This window comes from Sciurus vulgaris, assembly GCF_902686455.1.
Source record: "Sciurus vulgaris genome assembly, chromosome: 17".
Lineage (NCBI taxonomy): Eukaryota > Metazoa > Chordata > Mammalia > Rodentia > Sciuridae > Sciurus > Sciurus vulgaris.
This window is the reverse complement of record NC_136478.1, coordinates 44,240,454-44,264,104: the sequence shown is the minus strand read 5'-3', so window position 1 is coordinate 44,264,104 and position 23,651 is coordinate 44,240,454. Positions and strand designations below refer to the sequence as shown.

The 23,651-nt window shown below is 44.8% G+C and overlaps 2 protein-coding genes and 1 long non-coding RNA gene across 6 annotated transcripts; 1 reads left to right on the top strand and 2 right to left on the bottom strand.

Annotated features, from left to right (window-relative positions):
* Positions 1 to 187: 187 nt before the first annotated feature.
* LOC306648439 lies at positions 188 to 17,938 on the bottom strand. Of its 2 annotated transcripts, XR_013760377.1 has the most exons (4): positions 17,842 to 17,938; positions 17,185 to 17,246; positions 8,597 to 8,760; positions 188 to 648 (listed from the first exon to the last, which is right to left on the bottom strand). It is a non-coding gene; the product is annotated as an uncharacterized lncRNA (long non-coding RNA). The 2 variants fall into 2 exon arrangements; XR_013760378.1 differs by lacking the exon at positions 188 to 648 and having other exon boundaries at positions 8,329 to 8,760.
* Positions 17,939 to 17,972: 34 nt separating this feature from the next.
* On the top strand, positions 17,973 to 20,732 carry TYROBP (transmembrane immune signaling adaptor TYROBP). The gene is made up of 5 exons (XM_079118601.1): positions 17,973 to 18,114; positions 18,477 to 18,503; positions 18,642 to 18,776; positions 19,149 to 19,192; positions 20,505 to 20,732. The coding sequence occupies exons 1-5, from the start codon at positions 18,057 to 18,059 to the stop codon at positions 20,568 to 20,570; spliced, it is 330 nt and encodes a 109-aa protein (XP_078974727.1). The 5' UTR covers positions 17,973 to 18,056; the 3' UTR covers positions 20,571 to 20,732.
* A 110-nt stretch (positions 20,733 to 20,842) lies between these two features.
* Positions 20,843 to 23,132, bottom strand: HCST (hematopoietic cell signal transducer). 3 transcript variants are annotated; one of them, XM_079118599.1, is made up of 4 exons: positions 22,168 to 23,132; positions 21,725 to 21,787; positions 21,225 to 21,362; positions 20,843 to 21,009 (listed from the first exon to the last, which is right to left on the bottom strand). In XM_079118599.1, exons 1-4 carry the CDS (start codon positions 22,208 to 22,210, stop codon positions 20,969 to 20,971), a joined length of 285 nt encoding a protein of 94 aa, XP_078974725.1. In that variant the 5' UTR covers positions 22,211 to 23,132; the 3' UTR covers positions 20,843 to 20,968. The 3 variants fall into 3 exon arrangements, with proteins under 3 accessions (XP_078974725.1, XP_078974726.1, XP_078974724.1); XM_079118600.1 differs by having other exon boundaries at positions 21,764 to 21,787; positions 22,168 to 23,117; XM_079118598.1 differs by lacking the exon at positions 22,168 to 23,132 and having other exon boundaries at positions 21,725 to 21,979.
* Between the last annotated feature and the right edge of the window lie 519 nt (positions 23,133 to 23,651).

Sequence of the window (23,651 nt, the reverse complement as noted above, 5' to 3'; positions counted from 1 at the left end):
CTGGCAGAAAGGGAAGGGTGGTCATAGCCCAGAGCAGGTTCCTCAGTGTGACGGTGGTCCCACCACGCCTGCTGTCCAGTGCCAGGCCCTGGTTTGTGTACCACATTTGGTCACTTTAGGGTTAGGATTGAGTTTGCCACCCAGTGTTTCAGTTATCTATGACTGCACAGTAACATCTCCCAATAAAGCAATTTTAAAACGACCATTTTATTCTTCTTCCAATTTTGTGGGTCAGGAATTCAGGAAGGTCTCAGCAGGCTGTTCTTACATTGGTGTCTCTCTTGTGGTTAAAGTCAGATGTTGGTTGAGGCTGCAGTCATTTGAAAGCTCAGTTGGGCTCATGTCCAAGGTGGCTCATTCACATGGCTGGCAACGTTGCTGACTGTCAGTTGGGTGCTCGGCTGGGCTGTTGACCAGAACAATTACACAGCTACTCCAGCACCAAGATCCTTTATGGCATCTGGCGTCTTCCAGGGTGAAGGGCCCAAGAGGGCCAGGAATTCAAAGTGTGGCCTTTTCTGACACATCCTCAGAAGTCACACAGCATCACTTTTGCTTCTGTCTGTTGATTGAAACAGTCACAAGCCATCTAGGATGAGGCTACATAAATTCTACCTCTTGATGTGAGGAGCTGGTGGTCACATCTAACTAAAAAAAAAAAAACAAAAACAAAAAAAAACAAAACAAAACTGTGAGGTTCTGGGGTGAGTACTTTTCTCACCCGACTCTTTAGATGACCTTCTCCATTCTGGTGACCTTGACGACCATCTACACGACTATGATTCCCAGCTCTCTTCCCAGCCTATACCCTTTCCTGATGTATGGATTGGTTGCAAACTGGACATTCCCCGCGTCCCCGAATTTGCCTAGGAACCTCAAAACTGTAATATTCACACCTGGACTCTGGTAATTCTGCTAACCAGATGCTGCTGGGAATCACTGTTCTCCGAGATGAAAGCCACATTTATTTATGCAACTTTCAGGGTCTCCATTATGCCCAACTAATGAACCCTGCTTTGGCTCCAGCCTCATCTCCCTAACTTGAATTTCAGTAATTCATCAAGACTTGAATCAATGAATGATTTATTACTGGTGTGTCTTGGCGTGCTCTTCCATTTGAATGACTGAGTTCTATTCATTTTTAAAACTCAGTGGCTATAATTTGAATATTGTTTATCCCCTCCCAAACTCATACTGAATCTTGATTGCCATTGTGGCCGTATTCAGAGGCAGGGCTATTCTTTAAGAGGTGATAAGACTGTTAAGAGGCTGGGCACCTATAATCCCAATGGCTCGGGAGACTGAGGCAGGAGAATTGAGAGTTCAAAGTCACCCTCAGCAACTTAGCAAGGCCCTAGGCAACTCAGTGAGACCCTGTCTCTAAACAAAATGTTAAAAAGGGCTGGGGATGTGGCTCAGTGGTTAAGTGCCCCAGGTTCAATTCTTGGCATGCAAAAAACAAACAAACAAACAAACAAAAACAACGAGACTGTTAAGAGAGATTAATGCTTTTCTCTAGAAATGGGCCAGTTATCACAAGATCAGGTTGTTATAAAGTAAGGGTGCCCCTGTGTATTGCCTTTTTCACATGTGCCCACTTGCTCTTCAGCTTTCCTGTCATGAGACAAAGCAGTGGAAGCCCTCACCAGATGCCAGCATACAATCTAGGATTTCCCAGCCTTCAGAACCATGAGCCAAAATAAACTTATTTCCTTTAAAAGTTATCCAGTCTCAGGTATTCTATTACAGTAACAGAAAATAGACTGGGGCTTTTGCTTTTGTGCACTCAGGACCCCTGAGCTCCCTGCTGAGGAGACCACATGGAAAGGCCACCTAGAGTCCACACAGAGAGACCACATGGAGGAGAACTGAGGAAGCCTGAAAGGAGCAAGAATTGATGCCCTTAACTTCTGACTCCAGACTAGCTCTCCCCTCGCCATTTAAGGTGTCCTCCCTGATCCAACCAGCATGGAAGTGAAGAAGCTCTCTTGGATATTCTAGTTATAGCCAACATCATGTGAAGCAGAGATGGGCCTTTTCTATCCAAATCCTTGAAACACAGGACAGTGTGAACAACAACAACAACAATATAGGGTGCTGTTTTAAGCCACGAGTTTTGGGGTATTTTGTTATGTGGCAATAGCTACCTGATACAGGGAGAGTGAACTGTTTCCTCTTATCCGTGGGTCTCACAGAGGAAGGAGAAGAATGTTGTTCCTAACATAAATAGACTCCCTGCCCAGATCAGGGCTGATATATTATATTCTTTCATTTATTCATTTACTCATTCATTCTTTTACTGGATATTTATTGATATCCTACCAGGCACCAGATTCTAGGTTCTGTGGATATACTGGTAACAAGACAGTAAAATCAAGGAACTCAGTCATGTATGGTAACACACTGTAATTCCAGCTATTTGGGGTGATGAGGCAGGAGCAGCATATCAGCCCAAGAGTTAGAGGACAGCCTGGACAACGTAGCAAGACCCCACCTCAAAAAAAAAAAAAAAAAAACAAAAAACAAAGAGTTCATATAATTTAAAGTCCGACTTCAGTGTAAGAACAATCACCTTGGGTAATATAACAGACAGAGTGGAGAAAGCAAGAATGTATTATAGAACAGAAGCATAATGTCAAACCAGTTGGATTTATATTTCAACCATTTGGGGGGAAAATATCAATTTGGAGCTTCATCTTACATGATAAATGAAAATAAATTCCAAATGGACTAGAGTAAAATGTGGGAAGAATATTACACAATAAAAGTCTTGAAGATGAAATAAATATTTAATAACCTCTGTGTATGGAAAGACTTTCTGTACTTTAAAGTGGGAGAATAAATCACTAAGGAAAAAATTGAAGGGTTTGACTGTATTAAGAGTTGATTATTCCAAATGTCCAAAAAAGAGTGTGATAAAAATAAACTTAAATGAAAAACAGAAAAATAAATGCAATAAGGATATTAGAAAAATAGTTAACGTCCTAAATATAAAGAAGATATTAATGAATTAATGTGAAAGACACATAATAGGAATTGATAAATCACAAAAGAAATAAGAAAACTACAAAAAGATCAAAGCTAAGTTTATCTTAAGTCGTATTTGAATGATTTGCTACTTGAAATACTGAGACACTTCCCTTTGTCTGTCAATCAGCAAAGATGTTTGAATTGTGATTCCCTGTAGCCAGGGAGAGTTCAGGAGGGCGAGAGACCCCATTCACCATGTTTAGAATGCAAATAGGAATGACCTTTCTGGAGAAGGACTGGGCAACCCAAGTCCAGGGACTGAAAATGTGCACATCTGTTGATCTACCAGTTATATTTGAGGAATTTAATATCTAGAAGTGATCCAGGAAGTAGGAAAAGATTTCAGAACAAGGATTTTGATGACAGTTTTGAATAATAGCAAAAAAAGGAGGGGGAACCCAAACAAACTGGTAGCAACCATGCATCTTGGCAGCTTTTGACAAAGATCCATGGGATGTTAATAGGTACGTGAAGATAAAGGCGCTCCTTGCTAAATGAAATGGGGGGAATGTTGGTGTTCATGAAATTACAAGAGCTGTTTGTTGCAGCAATGTTCATTTACATGCTGGAGTCCGTGACAGTTGTACAAGAAGGAAACTCCTAGCCTTTAGTTTCTGAATTTATTTGGTCAGGGAGACTGCATGAATTAGCTATGGATGGCAAGTGTCACACCAAAGAAGTGTCTCATTCTTTCAGCCAAATCAGACCTACTCAGATTCAGTGGGTGGTATGTTAGTTATTAAACTCCCCATCAAGAACAACTTAGGGGAGGAAAAGTTTATTTTGTGCTCATGGTTTCGCTGGTCTCAGTCCCTGGTCAGCCAGCTCCATTGCTCTAGGCCGGTGGTGAGGCAGACCATTATGGCAGAGAATAGCTGCTCAGCTCATTACTGCTGGGAAGCAGAGCAAGAAAGAGGGAGGAGCCTGGGGCAAGACGGACATCTCCAGGACATGCCCCCAGTGAGCCACCTCCTTCAGCCCTGCCCACCTGCCTAGAGTTAGTATCCAGTTAGTCCATTTAAACTAGGATGGGCCGATCAGGTCATAACTCTCATGATCTAACCATTTCACCTCTGACTGTTTTTGCATTAACACAGGAGTTTTGGGGGAATCCTCAGGTCCAAACCATAACAGGTGGAGAAATAGATTCCACCCTTTGATGGGAATTGCTGTGAAGTCTGATGGCAAAGGGGCATGGAGACAGGGCGGAGCGATACATTGAAGTCATTATTCTCAGTCTATCAGAGTCCTTTCTTCACAGGGTGTATTAGATTAGGTAAACAACTAGCTATTGTTAACCAAAGAGCCCCCCCCCCCCAAATCTCAATGGCTTAATCTATGTTTCATTCACACTATTGGGTAATAAAGCCAGAAGGATGACTTTGTTCCTTGGAGGCAGGTGGGAACTCAGGCTTCTTCCGTTTGGCATTGCCAGCCTCCATGGTGGTTGGAAGAGGTGGGAGGTTTCTATGGTCATGCCTGGAGGACCAGTCAGCACAACTGCTTGGCCAGAAACTAGTAACTTGCCCGTGCATGATTGCAAAGGAGGATGGGAAATGTAGTCCAGCTGTGTGCAAAAGGAGTTTTGACAAGCAATTAGCCAGCCTCTGCCACTCATTTTGCAACATGCTGTCTCTGAAAATAGAGGAGGTTTATCTTTATATATTTGCTTCCTCGTTTATTGCCTGTCTCTCTCCTCTAGGATGTGAGCTTCATGAGGGCAGTTTTGTTTACCACCGAATCCCCATCACCCTTTACTGGGCTTAGACATAGTATGTGTTGAATGAAGAAATGAGTGAATTAAAAATATCAATGACTTCAGAGATGGACAGCCACCATTCCTTCAAGGCTGGTCTTTCTAAAGAAATTTAGAAATTTAGAAAGAAATTTAAAAATTTAGAAGTTGCTGATTATAAACGAGCTGTTAGGATAGGGTATGTAGGATGCAGATCCAGAAACGGAAATCAATGTAACAGTGGCTTAAACAGAGTAGAACTTTATTTCTTTCTCACCAGTACACTATTTTCTGTGGTTTTGCTTTCTACAGTTTCTGTTTCAAAAATATTAAATGGAAAATTTCAGGAATAAACAATTCATAAGTTGTAAATTGCTCACCCTTCCAAATAGCAAGATGAATCCCCCAAGGTACTATTTTGTCCTACCCAGGATGTGAATCATCCCTTGGTACAGTGTATCCACCCTGTATATACTACCTGCCTCATAGTCATTTAGTAGCCATTTCAGTTGTCAGATCAACTGGCACTGTAGTGCAATGGTTGTGTTCAAATGACTCAGAAAAAGAGGTGGGGAGGGGTGTAGGGAGAGATTGTTTACATCTTTTATCACAACATGTTGTTAAAATGATTTTATTATTCATCATTGTTAATCTCTTAGTGCCTAATTTATCGATTAAACCTTATCGTAGGTATATGGACGTAGGAAAAACAGTATACATAGGGCTCAGCACTATCCTAGGTATTCACAGGGGTCTTGGAAGGTATCCCCCATAGACAAGGGAAGACTACTATAGATTAAACATAAACAGTCCAGGCAAGGTATGGAGGCTTCATAGGGTCAGAAACGCAGGCTGCTTCCACCTATGAACCTGCCATCCTAGGAGAGTGCCCCAGCCTGTGTGGTTTGGGATGGCTCCTGGTCACACCTGTCCATATTCTACGCAGTGGGAAGGGGAAAAGGAAATAGACTCACTTCACAGCTCTTTCTAAACACAGATGAATTGAGAGGTGAAATCTTAGCTTTAATTTATTCTTCCCTAAGGACTGTCAGGGGTCGTCCTTTGGTTACTTTCCAGGGCAAAGAATCAATGTATAACAGGGAGGTCAGGTCACAAGTAAGCAAAGGGAATATAGTTGTTCCGTCCAGGTTAATATGATTTGTCTGCAAAAATGGGCAGGATACAAATTTGTATCTATGATATGGTTAGAATTTATAAAAATATGCCCAGAGAAAGGGGAAGAAATAGAATGAAATATTAATATACATGGTCTCTGCATGATAGGTAAATTTTCTTTTTATTTCTTTCCTGCTTTTTTTTTTTTTTTTTTTTTTTTGTGGCACTAGGGATTGAATCCAGGGGTGCTCTACTACTGAGCTACATCCCCAGTCCTTTTTATTTTTTATTTTGAGACAGGGTCTCACTAAATTGCTAAGGTTGGCCTTGAACTTGCAATCTTCCTGCTCCAGCCCCCCAAGTTAATGGATTTACAGGCATGCACCACCATGCCCAACATAAAATATAAAGATAAAATCATATCACTCTAAAATATCATTTGAAGACTACAGATTCCTAATGTTAATTAGTCAAAGGTATCAACTCTCTGTATTATAATTAGTGATTTTGAGGGTCTTAATTAAGAACTGTTTCCCTTCCTTGAGGTTATAAATTTACCCTTCTTACCTTCTTATCTTTAAGAAATTTTTGAGTGGGCACAGTGGCACATGCCTATAATTCCAGTGACTTGGGAGGCTGAGGCAGGAGGATCAAAAGTTCAAAGTCAGCCTCGGCAACTTAATGAGGCCCTGGGGCTGGGGTCATAGGTCAGTGGTAGAGCACTTGCCTATCATGTGTGAGGCACTGGGTTCGATTCTCAGCACCACATATTAATTAATTAATTAATTAATTAAAGGTCCATTGACAATTAAAAAAAAAAAAACAACTTAGTGAGGTCCTAAGCAACTTAGCAAAACCCTGTCACAAAATAAAAAATAAAAAGGGCTGGGGATGTAGTCAGTGGTTAAGCACTCCTGAGTTCAATATCTGGTACCGAAAAAAAGAAATTTGTTTTGTCTTTTACATCTAGGTCCATAATCTATCTAGAGTGGAACGAAATAGGAGTCTAATGTCATTTTTATCCATTTCGATGGCAAACTAGCTAGTCTCTTTACTAAAAAGAGTGTCTCCCCCCACAACTGAGTTTTGTAGTAAAATGTCTACTGCAAACCAGGTTGTCACATTTGCATGAGAGTATTTCTTGATTCTGTTCTATTCAAATCCACCAGTCACTGTGTTAATTCCTGTAGCTTTATAAATAGGTCTTGATTCCAAGCAGTGTGAGACCACCTGCCTGTTCTTCCTTAAGAATCTCTTTGTTTTACTTGACTCTTTGTATTTCTGTATAAAATTTGGGATTCACGTGAAGGTTCTGAAGAGAAAAAAGTGTTTTAACTTGGATTATAAACAAATGGAATAAATAAGTAAATTCAGAGGGAACTGGACATCTGATCCAGTAATTTGATATATCACACTATTTAGTTAGTTTTTAAAACTGTCTTTATAGCTGGGTGTGTGGTGCATGCCTGAAATCCTAGAAACTTAGGAGGCTGGGGCAGGAAGATTATAAGTTTGAGAACAGCCTCAGTAACTTAGTGGGTCCCTACGCAGCTTAGTAAGATCCTGTCTCAAAACAAAAAATAAAAAGGGCTGGGAGTGTAGTTCAGTGATAAAGTGTCCTGGGTTAAATGCCCAGTTTAAAAAAAAAAAAAAAAAGAGGTCTTTTACAAGATTTCCTTATACAGAATTTTCACCTAGTTTTTGAAACTTTTTTCTAAGTATTTGACAACTTGTAATAATGTAAATGGCTATTTTTCTACTTTTGTTTGGTTTATAAAATTGATTTTCTATCAAGAAACCTAGTTAAAATCTGCTTGAAGTCTAATAAATGATTCTATAGAGTCTTGTAAATTTTCTGTAACTACAGTTGTATCACCTCTTAAAAATGATGCTAGTAACCTTTATTTTCCTGCTTTACTGTCATGTTAATGTCTCCAGGACAAAATGAACAACTGGCATTTTTGTCTCACTCTGAAGGAAGGAAAGTTTTTTGCACTAGACATTAAATGCTTTAATACTTAACCACAAATGATGCTGGCTGTAGGTTTTGGTAGTTATTCATCAAATTAAAAAATTTACTTCTATTTCTACTCTGCTGAGAATTTTAAAACATGAATTGAGGTTGAATTTCATCCAATATTTTTTTTGCATCTGTCGAGGTACTCTATGATTTCCTCCCTAACCTCATAATGTGCTGGTTTATAGCAATATCTGTTTTTTAATATTTAACCAATCTTGCATTCTTGGTATAATTGATATAATCTATTCAAATATTGCCTCTACCCCACTCTTTTGGTATCACAATAAAATAAGCTAGAAATTTTCTGTATTTTATCCAGTATTTTTGTTTCTGCTCCAGCCTTGATATTTTCTTGACCTACTTTTTTTTTCTCAGTTCTGTCTAATCTCTGTTAATATCTATTGAGTATTTAGTTTTAGCGATTGTTGAGGTTGACTTTGAACTTGAAAGTTTTCCTGTTTCAGCCTCCAGAGCCTGCTGGGATTACAGGTGTGCACCACCACACCCATCTTTCAGAGGAAGAGCTGATTTTCAGACTCTACAGTCTGGGTTGGCCTCAGTCTTTACTGTTGTCCCACTTAGTCCCAAACTGTCATCTGGACTGAAAAATGCAGTCAGAGTAAAGTGATGGTATTTGAGTTTGGGGCTTTTCTCTTGTTTTATTCAGACAGTTTTGTAATCACTTGCCCTCTTACTTGTGCTTCGCACTTTTTGAAATTTTATTCCATGTACTTTCATCCACATTTTAAGTTATTGTTGGATAGAAGGCGGTGACTGATTATTTAGAGAATCATTATTAGTAGAAGTCCAGTATGTTTTTTTTCCCCACAGAATTGACTTTGGTTGCATGTTTTTCACCCTGTAAAAAATTCAATCAAACAAAAAATAAATAAAACCTAAGTCATCTACATCCCATCACCTAGAGATACCACTGTGGACCTTCTCTTGACTATACCTTCATATTTTTCTTTGCAGAAATAGTTTAACATATGTAATTTTATGTAAAGGGTATCCTGTCCAGCAAAATATCATTATATATTTCATTTACTTTCAACCCTGATTTTTTAATTTTTAAAAAATTTTTTAAAAATTTTTGTTTTCGGGGCTGGGATATAGCTCAGTTTGTAGAGTGCTTGCACAAGGTCCTGGGTTCAATCCCCAGCACAGAAAAAAAAAGTTTCATTTTAGTGATACATGGCAGTAGAATCTATTTTAATATCAGCCTTGTCTTGTTCTTGCTCTTCCCCATCTCTACACTGACCAGGCCACCAACATTACCAGTTATCAGTCTGAGATGCATCCTTTCTAGCTTTCTCCATCATTACACAAAGGTGTGAACATGCATATGCACATTCATAAGGGATTCTTTTTATATTCACATCTCTACATTTCGCTCTTCTCAGTTAAAATTCCTTCAAACCAGTTGGTCAAGTTCTAATTTATTGGTGACAATTGCATTTATGATACGAATGAACCACAATTGAAGAGCCCAATCAAGCATTACTTGAATTACATTTTTAAAAACTTCATTTTGCAAACCCAGAAAAGCTAGCTGTTGTTGTCTAAGTTCACTCTACACTGCCAGTGTCAGAGACACCTTCTAACCAGGAGAAGAGACAGAAAGGAGAAGGCCTGGTCTTTGACTTTAGGGGCACAATCTGGAAGTTTTCTACATCATTTCTGCCACAGTCCATTGATTGGAAGACAAGAAGATGCAGATGCTGCCTCCAAAAGGGCTGAGAAACATCATCTTAGCTAGGGAATGATACGCCCAATCGCAAATTCTATTTCAATAGAAGAAGGAGAGGAAAAAATATCAGTGGACTGCTAGCGCTGTGCCTTGCATGCCTTCTAGCCAGCCAGCACCTGCTGACACTTTCCAGTGAGTCAGGGTGGGAGATGTCTGGATGGTCTTTGATATTGCAACTGATAGGAAATAAAGGGATCATGACACCTCTTCACTAGTTTCTTTAGTGCTTATAATTTCCATTTCATAAAACAAAAATTTAAATCTAGGCATAATTTACAAAGGAAAAGTCACCCTTGTAAATGTATAATTCTATGAATTCTGAGAAATGCATGTAGCCATGTCTCCAATACTACAATAAAAATGTAGAATTCTATCACCCTGAATGTTCCTTCATTTCCCTTAGTCAGTTGCTTCTTCAACGTCAGGCCCTGGCAACCACAGATCTGATTTCTGTTCCTATAGGGTTGGCTTTCCAGAATGTCATGTAATTGGGATCTTACCGTATGTGGACTTTTGAATCTAGTTTTTCACGTATCATGCTACATTTCAGATTGGTCTTTGTCATTGTGTGTCTCAATTCATTCCTTTCTGATTGCTGCTGTCATATGTATCAATAGCCCATTCCTTTTTATTGCTGAATAGTATTCTGTTGTGTGGCTGTACCAGCTTCTTTAGCTATTCATTCACTGAAGAATGTTTGGGTCATTTCCAGTTTGAGGCAATTATGAATAAAGGCTCCATTCACATATTGTTCTGGTTTTTGTGTGAACTTGAGTTTTCACTTCTCTTGGGTAAATACCCTTGGGTCATATGGTCGATATACATTCAAATTTATGAGGAACTGCTGAATTATTTTCCCAAGTGTCTAAGAAACATAACAAAGATCTTAGCAGAAAGTCCAGGGTGGTATTACCAGTGGAACGGTGGTGTCTGTACTCCATGACAGCAAGATACGTAGCCTAGGACCTGGTCCTCTGACCCTCCTAGAGATTCAGCAGGCTCTCTGATGTCCTTGAACATACCCTCTTTTCTGTTTAAACTGGTTAAAGTGTCTTTTATTGCATGCAGCTAAGCACCCTGATTGCATGTGAGTCAGATGTGAACTCTGGCTTAATTAGTCAGAGTCAAGAGATGAGCACATACAGTTTCCACTTTGAAAACGTGGAAACAGCAGGCCCTTTGAGAAGGAGGTGGAAATGGGGATTATCATGGGCATCCATTGTCCTGATGGCCCAGTGTCTCTCCTTCCTTCTAGGAATGACATTCTTTTGTCCTTGTGAGGGTTGTCCCAGAACCAGATACTAAAGAGGATTTGTATGCAGGTCATTTACTTGGGAGGTTCTGAGAAGATGTGTGGGGAGTAAGGAAGGGGACAGGGAAGGGTGGGTCACTGAAGGGTGTGTTATCTACGGTGATTGGGGCTTAATTTTTCTGGGAATTTCTGGGATCTAGTGCAGACTATGTGCCTTAGAGTGGTACCACCCATGGGGCGAAGGAACTGGGACATTCATCTACCAACTCCCATCAGTTGCTGGTTAAAAGCTTCTTTCAGGAGCTTTAATTCTTTGGTCCTTCCAGCATGCCCCACTCTTGGGCAGAGTGGGTTCCAATGTCAGATGGTCATGGCCAGACAGTTGGAAGCCCAGTGGTGTGCTTGGAGATGGTAAGCGCTGGGGGAAAGTGGGTGAGGAGCAACAGCATCTCTCACGTACTTCATTCTAGGGACCATTGCTTCCTCTATCCATCTCAGTGTGTTTATGGACCATGTCATCTTACAGATTTTGATTCCATGGGTAATTAGTTTGGGGGTCATCAGGTAATTCACGCTGAGCCAATTATGACCCTTTCCTGGGGCCATGTTTTTTTTTTTTTTTTTTTTTTTTTTTTTTTAATCATGGTACCAGCAAGAGTGAGCTATTGATGGCAGAAACTCTGCTGCTCCATAAGAAGCAGAGAGGAGCTGAAGTGAAGACCAACAAAGAGAATCAGGGGCAAGCTACACAGAGAAGCCTGGAGGAGTCCATCCTGTCTGAAGTTCTGTCACTGCTTTTTCTCTGCTGTGGATACGCTGTTCGGCCTTCCTTCATCTCATGTCTTCATATATATCGCCTTCTTAACTCAGCTAGTTCAAGCAGGGATAGCTTTGCCTGCATTAAAAAAATCTCCAAGGGGCTGGGATTGTGGCTCCGTGGTAGAGCTCTTGCCCAGCATGTTCGAGACCCTGGGTTTTATTCTCGGCACCACATATAAATAAATAAAAGGTTCATTGACTACTAAAAAAAATATTTTAAAGAAAGTTTACAAGATAACAGTGCTGTTTCCAATGTCCATGGCTTTGTAACAGATCCCTTATTTCCCAAATATAGTGGCTTAAAATAAAGATTTGTAATTTCCCATGATTCTGTGGATTGATTCTTTTCCATGTGGTATTGCCTGGGACACTCAAGTGGCTACATTTGGCTGGTGTCTGGGATGGCATGGAAGATCCAAGATGATGCCGGTCACCTGCCTAGGTGCGGGCTGTTGGTTGGGGTTTTTTGATTCTCCTCTGTGAGGTTTCTCTCTCCATATGGTGTCTCCTCCTCTAGGGCTTCTTTGTGAGAGCTCACTCCCCAGGTAGGCCCAGGCATGGAGGCTAAGTTCCCAAAACTGAAGCTGTACTCACAGGCTTCTTAAGGCCCAGGCTCAGGACTGGCACAGCATCACTTCCACTGCATTCTTGGCCAAGCAAGTCACCAGGGCCTGCTCAGATTCCAGGCAGGGGGAAAATAGACAGTCTACCTCCTGATGAGAGGGACAATATGTGTACATCAAGAGAGAGGGATTCTTGGTGACCTTATTTGGAGACTACCTGCCACAAAAGGCTTAAACAAGGTAGAAGTTACTAGTCTAGGGATGGTGTGACCCCTCTAAGATGAAGGGCCTGCAGAACCTTTTGTCTTATTTCTCTTTCATTCTATGGTGTTGCTCTCCTCTGTTTATTTCAAGATGATCCCTTACTCATTCAAATTTCAGCAAGTGGGAAAATCAAAGAGGAGGATTAATGTATACCCTTTCACAAAAGCTATGAGCTACAAATTGTCTACTTCACTTCCCACTGTCCATCAACCAGAATGAAGCCGTGTGCTCACTCTAGATGCATATAAAATTGGGAGATACAGTCTTGTCTAGTGGCCTAAGCCCTGCTAAGAATTCCGTGGCAGAAGGAGCAAGAGGATGTTGGAAGATGCTAGCATTTTTCTTATTTTCAATTTTTTATTGTAGTAAAATACATATAATTTACCATCTTAACCATTAAGCATTTGGTATGGTGGTATTTAATGTATTCCAGTGTTGTACAACCTCACCACAATCCATCTCCACAATTCTTTTCATCTTCTAAAACTGAACTCTAAACCCATTGCTATGGTTTGAATATGTCCCCTGAAGTTCATATGTTGGAAATTGAATCCCTAATGCAACAATATTGAGAGGTAGGAACTTCAAGAGATGATAAATGGCTGGATTAGGTGGTGCACACCTGTAATCCCAGTGGTCTGAGAGACTAAGGCAGGAGGTTTGGGAGTTCAAAGCTAGCATCAGTCATTTAGCCAGGCCTTAAGCAACTCAACACCCTGTCTCTAAAATAAAATATATTTTAAAAAGGGGATGGGGATGTGGCTCAGCGGTAAAGTGCCCCTGGACTCAATCCCTGGTAACAGAGAGAGAGAGAGGTGATTAATAGATGAATGTGGGTCTCTCAGGATTGGATCTGTTATTACAACAGCAGGTTTGTTGTAAAAGTAAATTAGGGGACTGGGGACATGACTCAGTGATAGAGTACTTTCCTGACATGCAGGAGGCCCTGGGTTCAATCCCTAGCTCTACAAACAAAACAAAACAAAACAAAAGTAAATCAGGCCCTCTCCTGAACGCTCTCTCCCTCTCTTCCAAATAGCTTGCCCTTCTGCTTTCTGACATGGGATGAGGAACCCAGATGAGAGATCTTGACCTTGGACTTTCCAGCCTCCAGAACTGTAAGAAATAAGTCTCTTTTCTTTATAAATTTCACTAGGTATTTGATTATTGCATCACAAAACAGACTAAGACAACCATTAAACTGATTTGGTCAGGAGTAGTGATGTGCATCTGCAATCCCAGCTACTCAGGAGGCTAAAACAGGAGGATTGGAAATTTGAGGCCAGTCTGGGCAACTTAGTGAAATCCTGTCTTAAAAAAAAAAAAAAGGATAGGAGCTGGGATATAGCTCAGTGGGCTCAGTGGTAGTGTCCCTGGGTTCCAGCCCCAGTATTGAAAAATAAATAAATAAATAAATTTATAAATAAATAAAACCAAAACACAAATTCCTCGTTCCTTCCTCCAATTTAGCCCTGACGACCAACATCCTACTTTCTATGAATCTGACTACTCTCAGCACCACATGTAAATGGAATCATATAGCATTTGGGACAGTAGCATTTTTCTCTGCCAAGTGATAAAATCAAGAAGAGAGTGTGTGCAGGTCTCCTTCAGAGACAAGGAGCCAGGTTTAATAAACCATCTCATTCAATATTCCAAGAAGATTTGGGTGTTGGGAATGTAACAGTGGATAGAACAGAAAGGGCCCTGTTCTTATGGAGTTTCCATTTTAGAAGAAATGGCAGATGGTTTAAAGAAAAAAAAAAAAAAAGGAACTTATAAATCAGAGAATCAGGGGTTTGACAAATACCAGGGAGAAAATGAAACTGGAGGTGGTGGGGGTGACTTTAGCAGTGGCGGTCAGGGGAGGCCTCCGTGGGAACTTGACATTTGAGCTAAGACCTGAAAAGGCAAAGACTTTGGGAAAAGCATCACTATAGGCAGGGTGTGAGTCCACTTTCCGCCACCATGACAGGGTGCCACAGACTGGGGAATCTGTAAACAATAGAAGTTGACTTGGCTCACTGTTCTGGAGGCCGGGAAGTCCTCCAGGGAGCAGGGCTCTGGCATCTGGAGAGAGCCTTCTTGGTGAGTCATAGCTTGCCCATGGCAGCAGGGCAAGCTGTCACATGCTAGACAGAGGAATTTGGAGAAATTTATCCTTTTGATTAGAAACTCACTTCCTCAATAAGGCTTCAATGTCTTCAGGAGGGCAGAGCCCTCATAAGCTCTCACCGTTTTTGTTTGTTTTTGTTTGGGGTGCTGGGAACGGACCCCAGGGACGCTTTACCACTGAGCCACACTCCCGGCTTTTTATTTATTTATTTATTTTGATAAAGTCTCCCTAAGTCACCCAGGCCCGTACCCCTTAATACTGTCACAAGGGCAGCATGAGTTTTGGAGGAGACATTCAAGGGCAGCAAGTACAAAGGCCCTGGGGTGAGAATGAACTTGACCTATTCGAGATGCAGTAAGGATGGCCGGGTAGTAAGTGAATCAGGGAATGGTATAGTACGTGAGGGGGAGAGAGGTAGAAGGGAAGGCAGGGGAGATCTTGTAGACCACCCACATATTTATGTCTTTATTTCTCATGGGTAAATAACTAGTAGTGGAATTGCTGGATAGGTGAATACTTAAGAAACTACCAACGCATTCGCTGTACCTTACACTTCCAGCCGCAGTATATGAAATTTCCAATTGCTCCATGTCTCTGATGACACTTGAAAGGGTCAATCTCTTTAATTTTAGTCATTTCAGCGGGTACACGGCGGTGTCTCATTGTGGTTTTCATTTATATTTCCCTAATGACTAATGATGCTGAGTACTTTTCTTCGTGCTCATTATTGGCCATTTGTGTCTTTTGTGAAGTGTCTGTTCAAAAAACCTTCGACCACTTTTTTTTTTTTTTTGGCACTGGGGATTGAACCCAGGGTTGCTTTACCACTGAGTCACATCTCTAGCCCTTTCTATTTTTCTATTTTGAGACAGGGTCTCACTAAGTTGCCCAGGCTGATCTTGCACTGGGATTACAGGTATGTGCCACCATGCTCAGCTCTTAGGGCCATTTTTAAAAATTAGAATATTCATCTGATTTTTTATTTTTTGCAGTGCTGGGGATGGAACCCAGAGTCTGAAGTGTGCTAGGTAACTCTGCACCATTGAGCCACAACCTCAAGCCTGCTTGTCTGATATTTCAAAAAGCTTCCTCTGGCTGTGGTGGGGAGGACAACTGCAGCTTCCATCGAGGTCACCTAGTCACAGCTCAACAGACTGCCTGTTTCCAGGAAAGTCTGCTGTGGCTTTCCCCAACTCTTGGCCTGCTGCCAGGACAGGTTGGGCCACTGTGCAGGTCTTACGTGGAGACCCTCAGTGCAGCTTCCTGCAGCCTGGCACCTTTGTGAGGCAGAGCCCAGGATACTGTCCATTTTATCTTCCTTCACCCAAAGGGTGACTCTTACCTGCCCATCAGGCCTGTGTTCTGTGCTCTGCTCTAGCACAGTTGTATCCATTGCAAAAATCCTGAGGTATTTCACTTCTTTCTGGTAAAGATACTGTTAGCTCATATCTCATAGGTGTCTGCCATCACTCCAGTCCCTTCCCTTGGGACCCCTTGAGCTACACACATCTCGGCAACTAAAGAGGGACTCCAGGACTTCAGTTCAGCCCAAAGACCACGTTTGCTCTGATTGGATGGTACCCGGGTGTCCTGACTGTCAGGCTGGATGTCTTCTGGGGATAGTCGGGACCTGGCTGGAGTTGGAGGGTGGGTCAGGAGGCTGATGCTGAAGGGCTGGGGGAGGATTTTTATTAAGCCCAGAACTCAAGACTGGATGTACTCATAACAATATCAGTCATGAGAATGGGAATTAACGTTCCTTGAGCACACGCAAATTGTGCCAGACCTTCCTACAGATGCTACAAAAACTGGACCATCTCAGCAGGCTGCTCTCCTGCTCCCACTTGAGCCCCACTTCCTGCTCCCACCGGAAACCAGAGGGAGCTTGTGAACACCTGTCAGGTGAGGGCCTGGCAGCCCAGAATCCGCCCTGCCTCTGATTGCTCAGCCAGCTCACTTCTCTGCTCCGCAGCCTGCTGTTTCTGGGGTGGGGGTGGGGATGGAGGGTACAGGGTCTCTTCTTCCAGGCCTGCTCTAGACCTAATGGGAAGGTTCTGGGTTCTTTAGGGGTAAGACTTGGCCAGACCTAGGGGCAGCTGTGCGCAGCCAACATGGCCTCAGCCTTGCCCCGACCCTCCAGCAGCCCCCAGCTGCCCTCCCCTCCCCTGTTGGCACTCGGCATCTGCCCCATGACCAGCAGCCATCTTCCCCTTTTCTTTCCTTCACCCAGGCCTGGGAGTGCTGGGGTGTGACGTGTGGATGGGGGAGGGGGCTTCCTGCAGCTGGTTCACCCCCAGCACCCTAACCTCAGGTTCCTCCTTCTCCTGCCCCTGCTTCAGCTCCCACTGGGGCCAGAAGTCCCTGTCTCCTCCTGGGTGCCCTCCCTCAGTCCCGGTTCCCAGCCACTTCCTCATTTGGCAGGCAGCCCAGCCCGGCCTAGTGGTCACCGTGTTGCCCGCACCTGTCTCACCTAAACTCAATTCTGTCTCTGTGGTGTTGTTAGTGACACTAATCCTTACCTTCTTTCTCTTCTTTGTCATCATTTTCTCCTTCTCCATTTTTCATCTCTTTGTTTTTCTTTCTAAGAGTTAAACAACACCATGTTCTATTTCTGCCATTATTTACTGTGTGACCTTAGGCAAACATCTTTACCTCTCTGAAAAATGGGAATAAGAGCGACTACCTCAGAGGAAGTTTGTGGGGATTAAATGATGTAACACTTGGGATGGAGTACCACATGTCATTAGTGCCACAGGCTGAGGCTCTCAATACTCTATGAACATCACAAAGGTCTGATTATCAGGGCTGGGGATGTAGCCCAGGGTGGAGAGCTTGCCTAGGATGTGCAGAACCCTGGATCTGGTCCCCAGTACACCCCCTCCAAAAGTGTCTGATTATCAAACAATTATAGCTGATGCTTATAAAAAGCTGTCAAGTGTCAGACCCTATTCTAAGAACATTAATTCATTTAGTCCCCTACAACGACCCTACAAATTAGGTACTATTGTACTCCCAATCTTACAAGGCCCCGGAGAGGTGGAGTGACCAGCTCAAAGCTGTCTAGCCAGGAAGACAGAACTGGCTTCAATCATACTCAGAGTCACCCATAGTAACCCTCCTGATACAAGGATGCTGAGCCCTGACTGGTGATGGAGGTCAAGAGCTGACACACATACCTTTTGCCCTTCATGTCCAGTTGCTAGGCACTGAGTGCAGCATAGCCTCTGGGCCTGATTCTTTCTGGTGCTGTCTCCGTCTGTCCTTCCTCCTCCCCTATTGTCCCCTCCTCCCGCTGCCACCACCCACCTCAGACTTCCTCCTTCACTTGTTTGGAAGTCACGCCACATCCCACTGGCCCCTGGACTGTGGTGTCTGGCAGTGTCCAGGAATCATGGGAGACCTGGAACCCTCCTGGCGGCTTCTGCTCCTTCTCCTCCTGACTGTGGGTGGTGAGTTGGGGGCTTCTGCAACTGTGTCCTGAGGCCCCACGTCCAGCTGGGGCAGGGCAGGGAGCAGGGTGGTTCTGCTGAGACCCAGAGGGGAAGGGTGGGTGGAAGCAGGTTCCTGCAAAGCAGCTATGGAGCCTCTGGTCTCCAAATCTGGAGCCCCCAAGATTCAGTGGTGCCAGGGGGAGGGGATCATCATCTAAGGGTGTTGCAACAGGACAAGCGGACATAGAGTCACACGGCATCTGAGCCTTGGCGCTAGTCCCCCTGGGTCCCATCAGATATGACTCTCGGCCTTTCCCAGCTTCTATGCCCACCACTACCCATAGTCCTGTGCCTCAGTTTACTTCTTCTTCCCTCCTCAGGTCTCAGTCCTGTCCAGGCCCAGAATGGTAGGCCGAGACCCTGCAATCCCTCTCCCTGCTTCCCAAAGACCCTTCTCCAATCCAACCAAGCTTCCCCCTGCTGACACCCATCCCCTAATTCCCAAACTACATTGACCTCCCCTGACCCGTGTGCCACATTCCCAGAATGCAACTGCTCCCCAGTGAGCACCGGTGTGCTGGTGGGGATCGTGCTGGGGGACCTGGTGCTGACCCTACTCATCGCCCTGGCTGTGTACTCTCTAGGTCGGCTTGTCCCTCGGGGACGAGGAACCACAGCGGGTGAGTGGGTCTGGGATGCTCTAAGTGGGGGTGGGATGTAAGCTCCCAGGTCAAAACATCCAAAGGGATGGTAGTAGAGCAGCTGATTTTAAGACAACAAAATGGCGGAGTGTGGTGGTGCACACCTGTAATCCCAGTGACTCAGGAGGCTGAGGCAGAAGGATTGCAAGTTCAAGGTCAGCCTGGGCAACTTAGTGAGACCCTATCTCAAAAAAAAAAAAAAAAAAAAATGGCCGGAGACGTAGTTCAGTGATAACGTGTTCCTGGGTTCAACCTCATTATCAAAAACCAACCAACCAAACAAACAATAAATGGTCCCAGTTTCCCATCCTGTCATCTTTGCACCCTGTATCACCTCTTTGTCCTCTGCAGTGAGCCAGAAACAGCGAATCACTGAGACGGAGTCACCGTATCAGGTAAGAAAACCAGACACATTCTTATATCTTGCTTCTGCCCAATCCTGTGGGCATCTGTCTTATGGACATGCCAGGGTCCTCCTGAGGACCCTAATGCCCCTTTCCTGGGTGCTACCCCATACCCAGAGGGCAAATGGGAAATCTGTCCAAACCATGCTCAGGGATAAACTGCTTAGCTTAAAACATGCGGAGAAGAAACAAAGGGACAAGAACAAGCCTTATTAGGCCCCAAATAGTTCTGGAAAGAGCCTAGCCCTATGAGAGGCTGATTCCCAGGAGAAGTACTCAGTAGGTCATAGAATGGAATTCAGCCCCAGTTTAGTGACTCAAAAGAGAGGCATCTTAGAATTTAGGGGATGGGAATCCTAAATCCTTTTGAGAAGTGACAAAAGCTAGAGACTCTTCAGAACATTCCACACAGAAAAATAAAGTCATGCATATAATGCAGAGGCACTTCAAGTGATGTAGACAGAGGCATCTTTCCAGGCTCAATCCTTTGGGGGAGGAGTCATAGATCCTGACACCCCCCCATCCCCAGAGAAATGCACGCCAGAGGCGGGTAATTGGTACATGATTTCAGGGATTCTGCCTAAGGCCGTCTCTTGGGGTCACAGACACCCCTCTATTTGTGAACCCTTCTCCATGAAGACTAATTTATTGCCCACAATCAGCTTTGCTGATTTGTTTCACTTGTGGATTGAATGTTTCTTTGCAAAGTGTAAGAATCTCAAATTGGTTTTGTGAGATCTTGAAGGCTTAGGAAGCTTTCCTGTTATTGATAGCAGTGAAATTTTGGGACAAAGTCTTACCCTGGTCTATTCATTCCTTCAGTGAATTTGTTGAGCACCATATATATACAGCAGCAGAACTTACACCCTAGCTGGGGAGACAGACTTGAAGCGAATTAACAAAATCATTTTGAAGAGGCACCATGAAGAAAATTGAGCAGGCTGTGTGACAATGATTGGGCTTTGGGAGGAAGAAACTATGGATGGGGAAACCGAGAAATGCCCATCTAAGGATAGGACATGAGCTGAGACTTGAAGAGGGAGAAAAAGACTAAAGATTTAGGGGACTGGTGTTCCAGGCAGAGGGCATCATAGCACATGCAAAGGTCCTGTGACTGGCTGGGCATTATGGTGAAAGACAGAGGGAAAGGTAAATGCTGAATTCACTTGAATAAAATCCAGATTTCTTCCATGGTCATGTTTGAAGAAGTTGCCAGGGGACTCGAAGACCATTAGGAGAAGTTCGAATTTTGTTTGAAATTTATTTCTTGAACCCCTTCCACTGATGTCCTTCATCCCTTTAGGAGCTCCAGGGTCAGAGGTCAGATGTCTACAGCGACCTCAACACACAGAGGCAGTATTATAAATGAGTCCAACATATGACAGTCAACAACCTGATACCTGGATCCAGTCACTTCTGATGCCCATCCAGCGCATCATTCCTGCTCCTTCTAGGAAACAGTTCCAGAGTGTCTTTCTTGAGATTTTAGACCCACTACTGTTCCCAAATAAACAATAGAGCTCAAAAATATTGTTGTTATGCCAGACCCCTGGGTTAAAGAATTGGGGATGTGTGGGGTCCCGAGAAGGGTCTTGATCACAGAAACAGCTAAGTTAGGGAGTACTGGGGAATCCTAAGGTTCTTGGAGGAAGAATAAAACTAGAGGTATTTGAAATGCTTTATTCTAATCCAAAAGGGTGGAGATAGTGCCACCACACACCATTCAGGATGAGAGGGTCAGAAGTCAAAGGTTGAAGTTATAGGAGGTCAGCGCCGACCAGGCATGTTGATGTAGACTTTGTCATTTTCTGGGGGTGGGGGAGAGAAAGAATGAAGCCTGACCACCCACCCACCACCCACCCCCACCTTCCTGGGGACCCCCTGCCTCAGGGGTTTCCTCAGGGATTCCCCTAGGCCCCTCCCCCAGGGTTTCCCCAGTACCTCCTCCAGGGCTTCCCCGGGGGACCCCTCCCTGGGACCCCCTCCCTAGGGATGCCACCCACCCTCCAAGCCCCACCCTTACCACGGTTGGGCCTGCGACCTGGGCGTGGGTGGGCGAAGGTGAACACCACCCCCACAATTATCAGCGACATGACTGCATCTGCAGCCACCAGGCCGGCCAGGAGCAGCGGGGAGAGGGGCCCACATCCGGAACAGGAACCTAGAGGGCGGGGCCCACACAAGAAAGTGGCTGGGGGGGTCCTGGATCCCTGGGGCTGTGCTTTGGCCACAGGGAGAAGAGGAAGTCCCCTGTGAGGTGGGTGGATCTCAGGTTTGCCTGGAGAATGAGAGGAAAGATGGAGATCCCCAGAGGCAGCAGTGAGTGTCCCGGCACTCCTGGGGGAACTGTGCAATGGGCACATAAGCCACTGACAGAGAGTTTGGGCGTCGCTGATTCCCTGGGGCTCAGGGAGAGGTGATGAAAGAGGCAAGATGGGACCTGGAGAGGGTGGCAGATCCTCTGGGGAGTCAGAGGTGGGGGATTCTAGGACCCTCAGGCCAGGCTGGGGATGGAAGCGGTACCTGATGTTCCAGGGTCAAAGGTAGGGCGTGATCTCTCACCTGTGGACATCTGGGCAGCCACAGCTGTGGAAGGACAAGAGGAGGTGGGTGAGGTGGTCCCCAAAGCAGGGCTGAGGGGAAGGTGATGTCCTGAGAGGTAGCCTCCACCCTGGAGGGACAGAATGGGAAAGAAGGCCATGTGGAGAGGGGAGCCCCAAGGGACACACAGAGACAGAAAATGGGAAGTAGAAGCAGTGACCTACCCATGAGAAGGGGAGGGTAACGGGCCACCCGCCACTCCAGAGATCCCCCTCCCTCCCTCCCTCCCTCCCGAACCTGAAGCAGAATGATCTCCAAGAAGAGAAGGGGCACAGGCAGAAGGGCCTGTGCTTACCACCCTGCCTTCAGATGCTGCCCTTCCCACAAGTCCTCTGCCTGCTGCCCCCCATCACCCCTGGCTTCACCTGGGAGCAAAAACAGGAGCAGTATGTGGCCTGGAGGGGTCATAATGGGCTCGTGGCCGAAGGGGTCTGGCCAAGGAATGTGGTCCAGAGAAGTCCTGAGCAACAGTGGGGGAGTAGAGAGTTAGCAATAGCGGATGTCACCCTGCTGGTGGCAAGACCACTTACTTCCTGTGTCTATGTGTGTGTGTGTGTGCATCGTGTGTGTATGCGTGGGTGACTCTGAGACTCTTTGGGGAACAAATTGGGGGAGGGTCGGAGAGCCCATGGAAGCTGCAATGACGGCAAGGGAGATTCTGGAAATATTTTGGAGGTATAGCCAACATTTGCTGGTGGAATGGGATTCAGGATGTGCAGGCAAGAGGGATTCAGGATGCCAAGGCTTCTGGCCTGAGTCATTAAAAAGAAGGAGTGTGGATTGAGAGGGAAGTGGCAGAAGCTGGTTTGGGAGGGAAGTGCTGAGTTTCAGGCATACCGAGTTGGAAAATGTCTGACACATCTCCCTGTGGAAATGTTGGATGCTTAAAGCTGCAGTTATGAGTTCAGGGGACAAGTCTGGTCTGGAAATGTCAGTTCAGAGGTTGGTGGCTTAAAGATGGTAATTAAAGCCATGAGACTGGATGACATCACTAAAGAAGTGCATACAGGCAGAGGATAACTACACACAGCAGTCCCTTGCACACACATACACAGGATGGGAGAAGAGGACAACCAGCCAGGCAAACAGAGGAGGAGCGAGAGAGTGAGGAGACCCAGGAGAGCACGGAGTCTTGAAAGCAGAGAAGAAATTTGGTCACTATGGTCAGTGCTGAGAATGGTCAACAAATGGGAAGGGAGAATCTCCTCCCTCTGGAATGACTTGTGGGCTGGGAATTCCTGCCTGTTTAGTTCACCCAGCAAGGCACCTCCCCGGTGGCAACAAATTATTTAAAATGATGAATGAATAAATGTAACCAGACCTTGGAGGCGATATCGGAAAGAGCTAGAGATTTGAGCCTTACCTTTCCTCCCTACAGACCAAGAAGTCCAAACCCCTGGCCCCTCTCCCCACAGAACCCAGTAATACTACTCAGTCCACCCCCAGCCCAGAGCCCAAGAGTCAAGGTCTCTAGAATTCTTTTGGACAGACTCAGAAGGCCAGGTCCCTACTGTCACCCTTCTCCTGGGGTCCCGTATTACAGGCTCCGTCAAGCCAAAGACCTGGACCTCCAACTCCCTTTTTCCGGGGAGACTCGGGAGTCAGCCCCGCCCATTTAGAAACCGAGTTTGCTCGGGCGCGACGCGGGGACTCCCAGGGCTGAGGGCGGGGCCCTGCCCTGGACTGGGCGGTGCCAGAACCCTAATTTAAAAACTCGCGGGGACCCGACGCAAGATCGGGGACCTGAAGGCGGCTCCACTGGAAACAGCGAGGCTGGCGCAGCGCCGAGGCCGCGGCCCTGGGGGCCCGCAATCCGCGCCACGGAATCCCCGAGGTAATAGATGGGGGA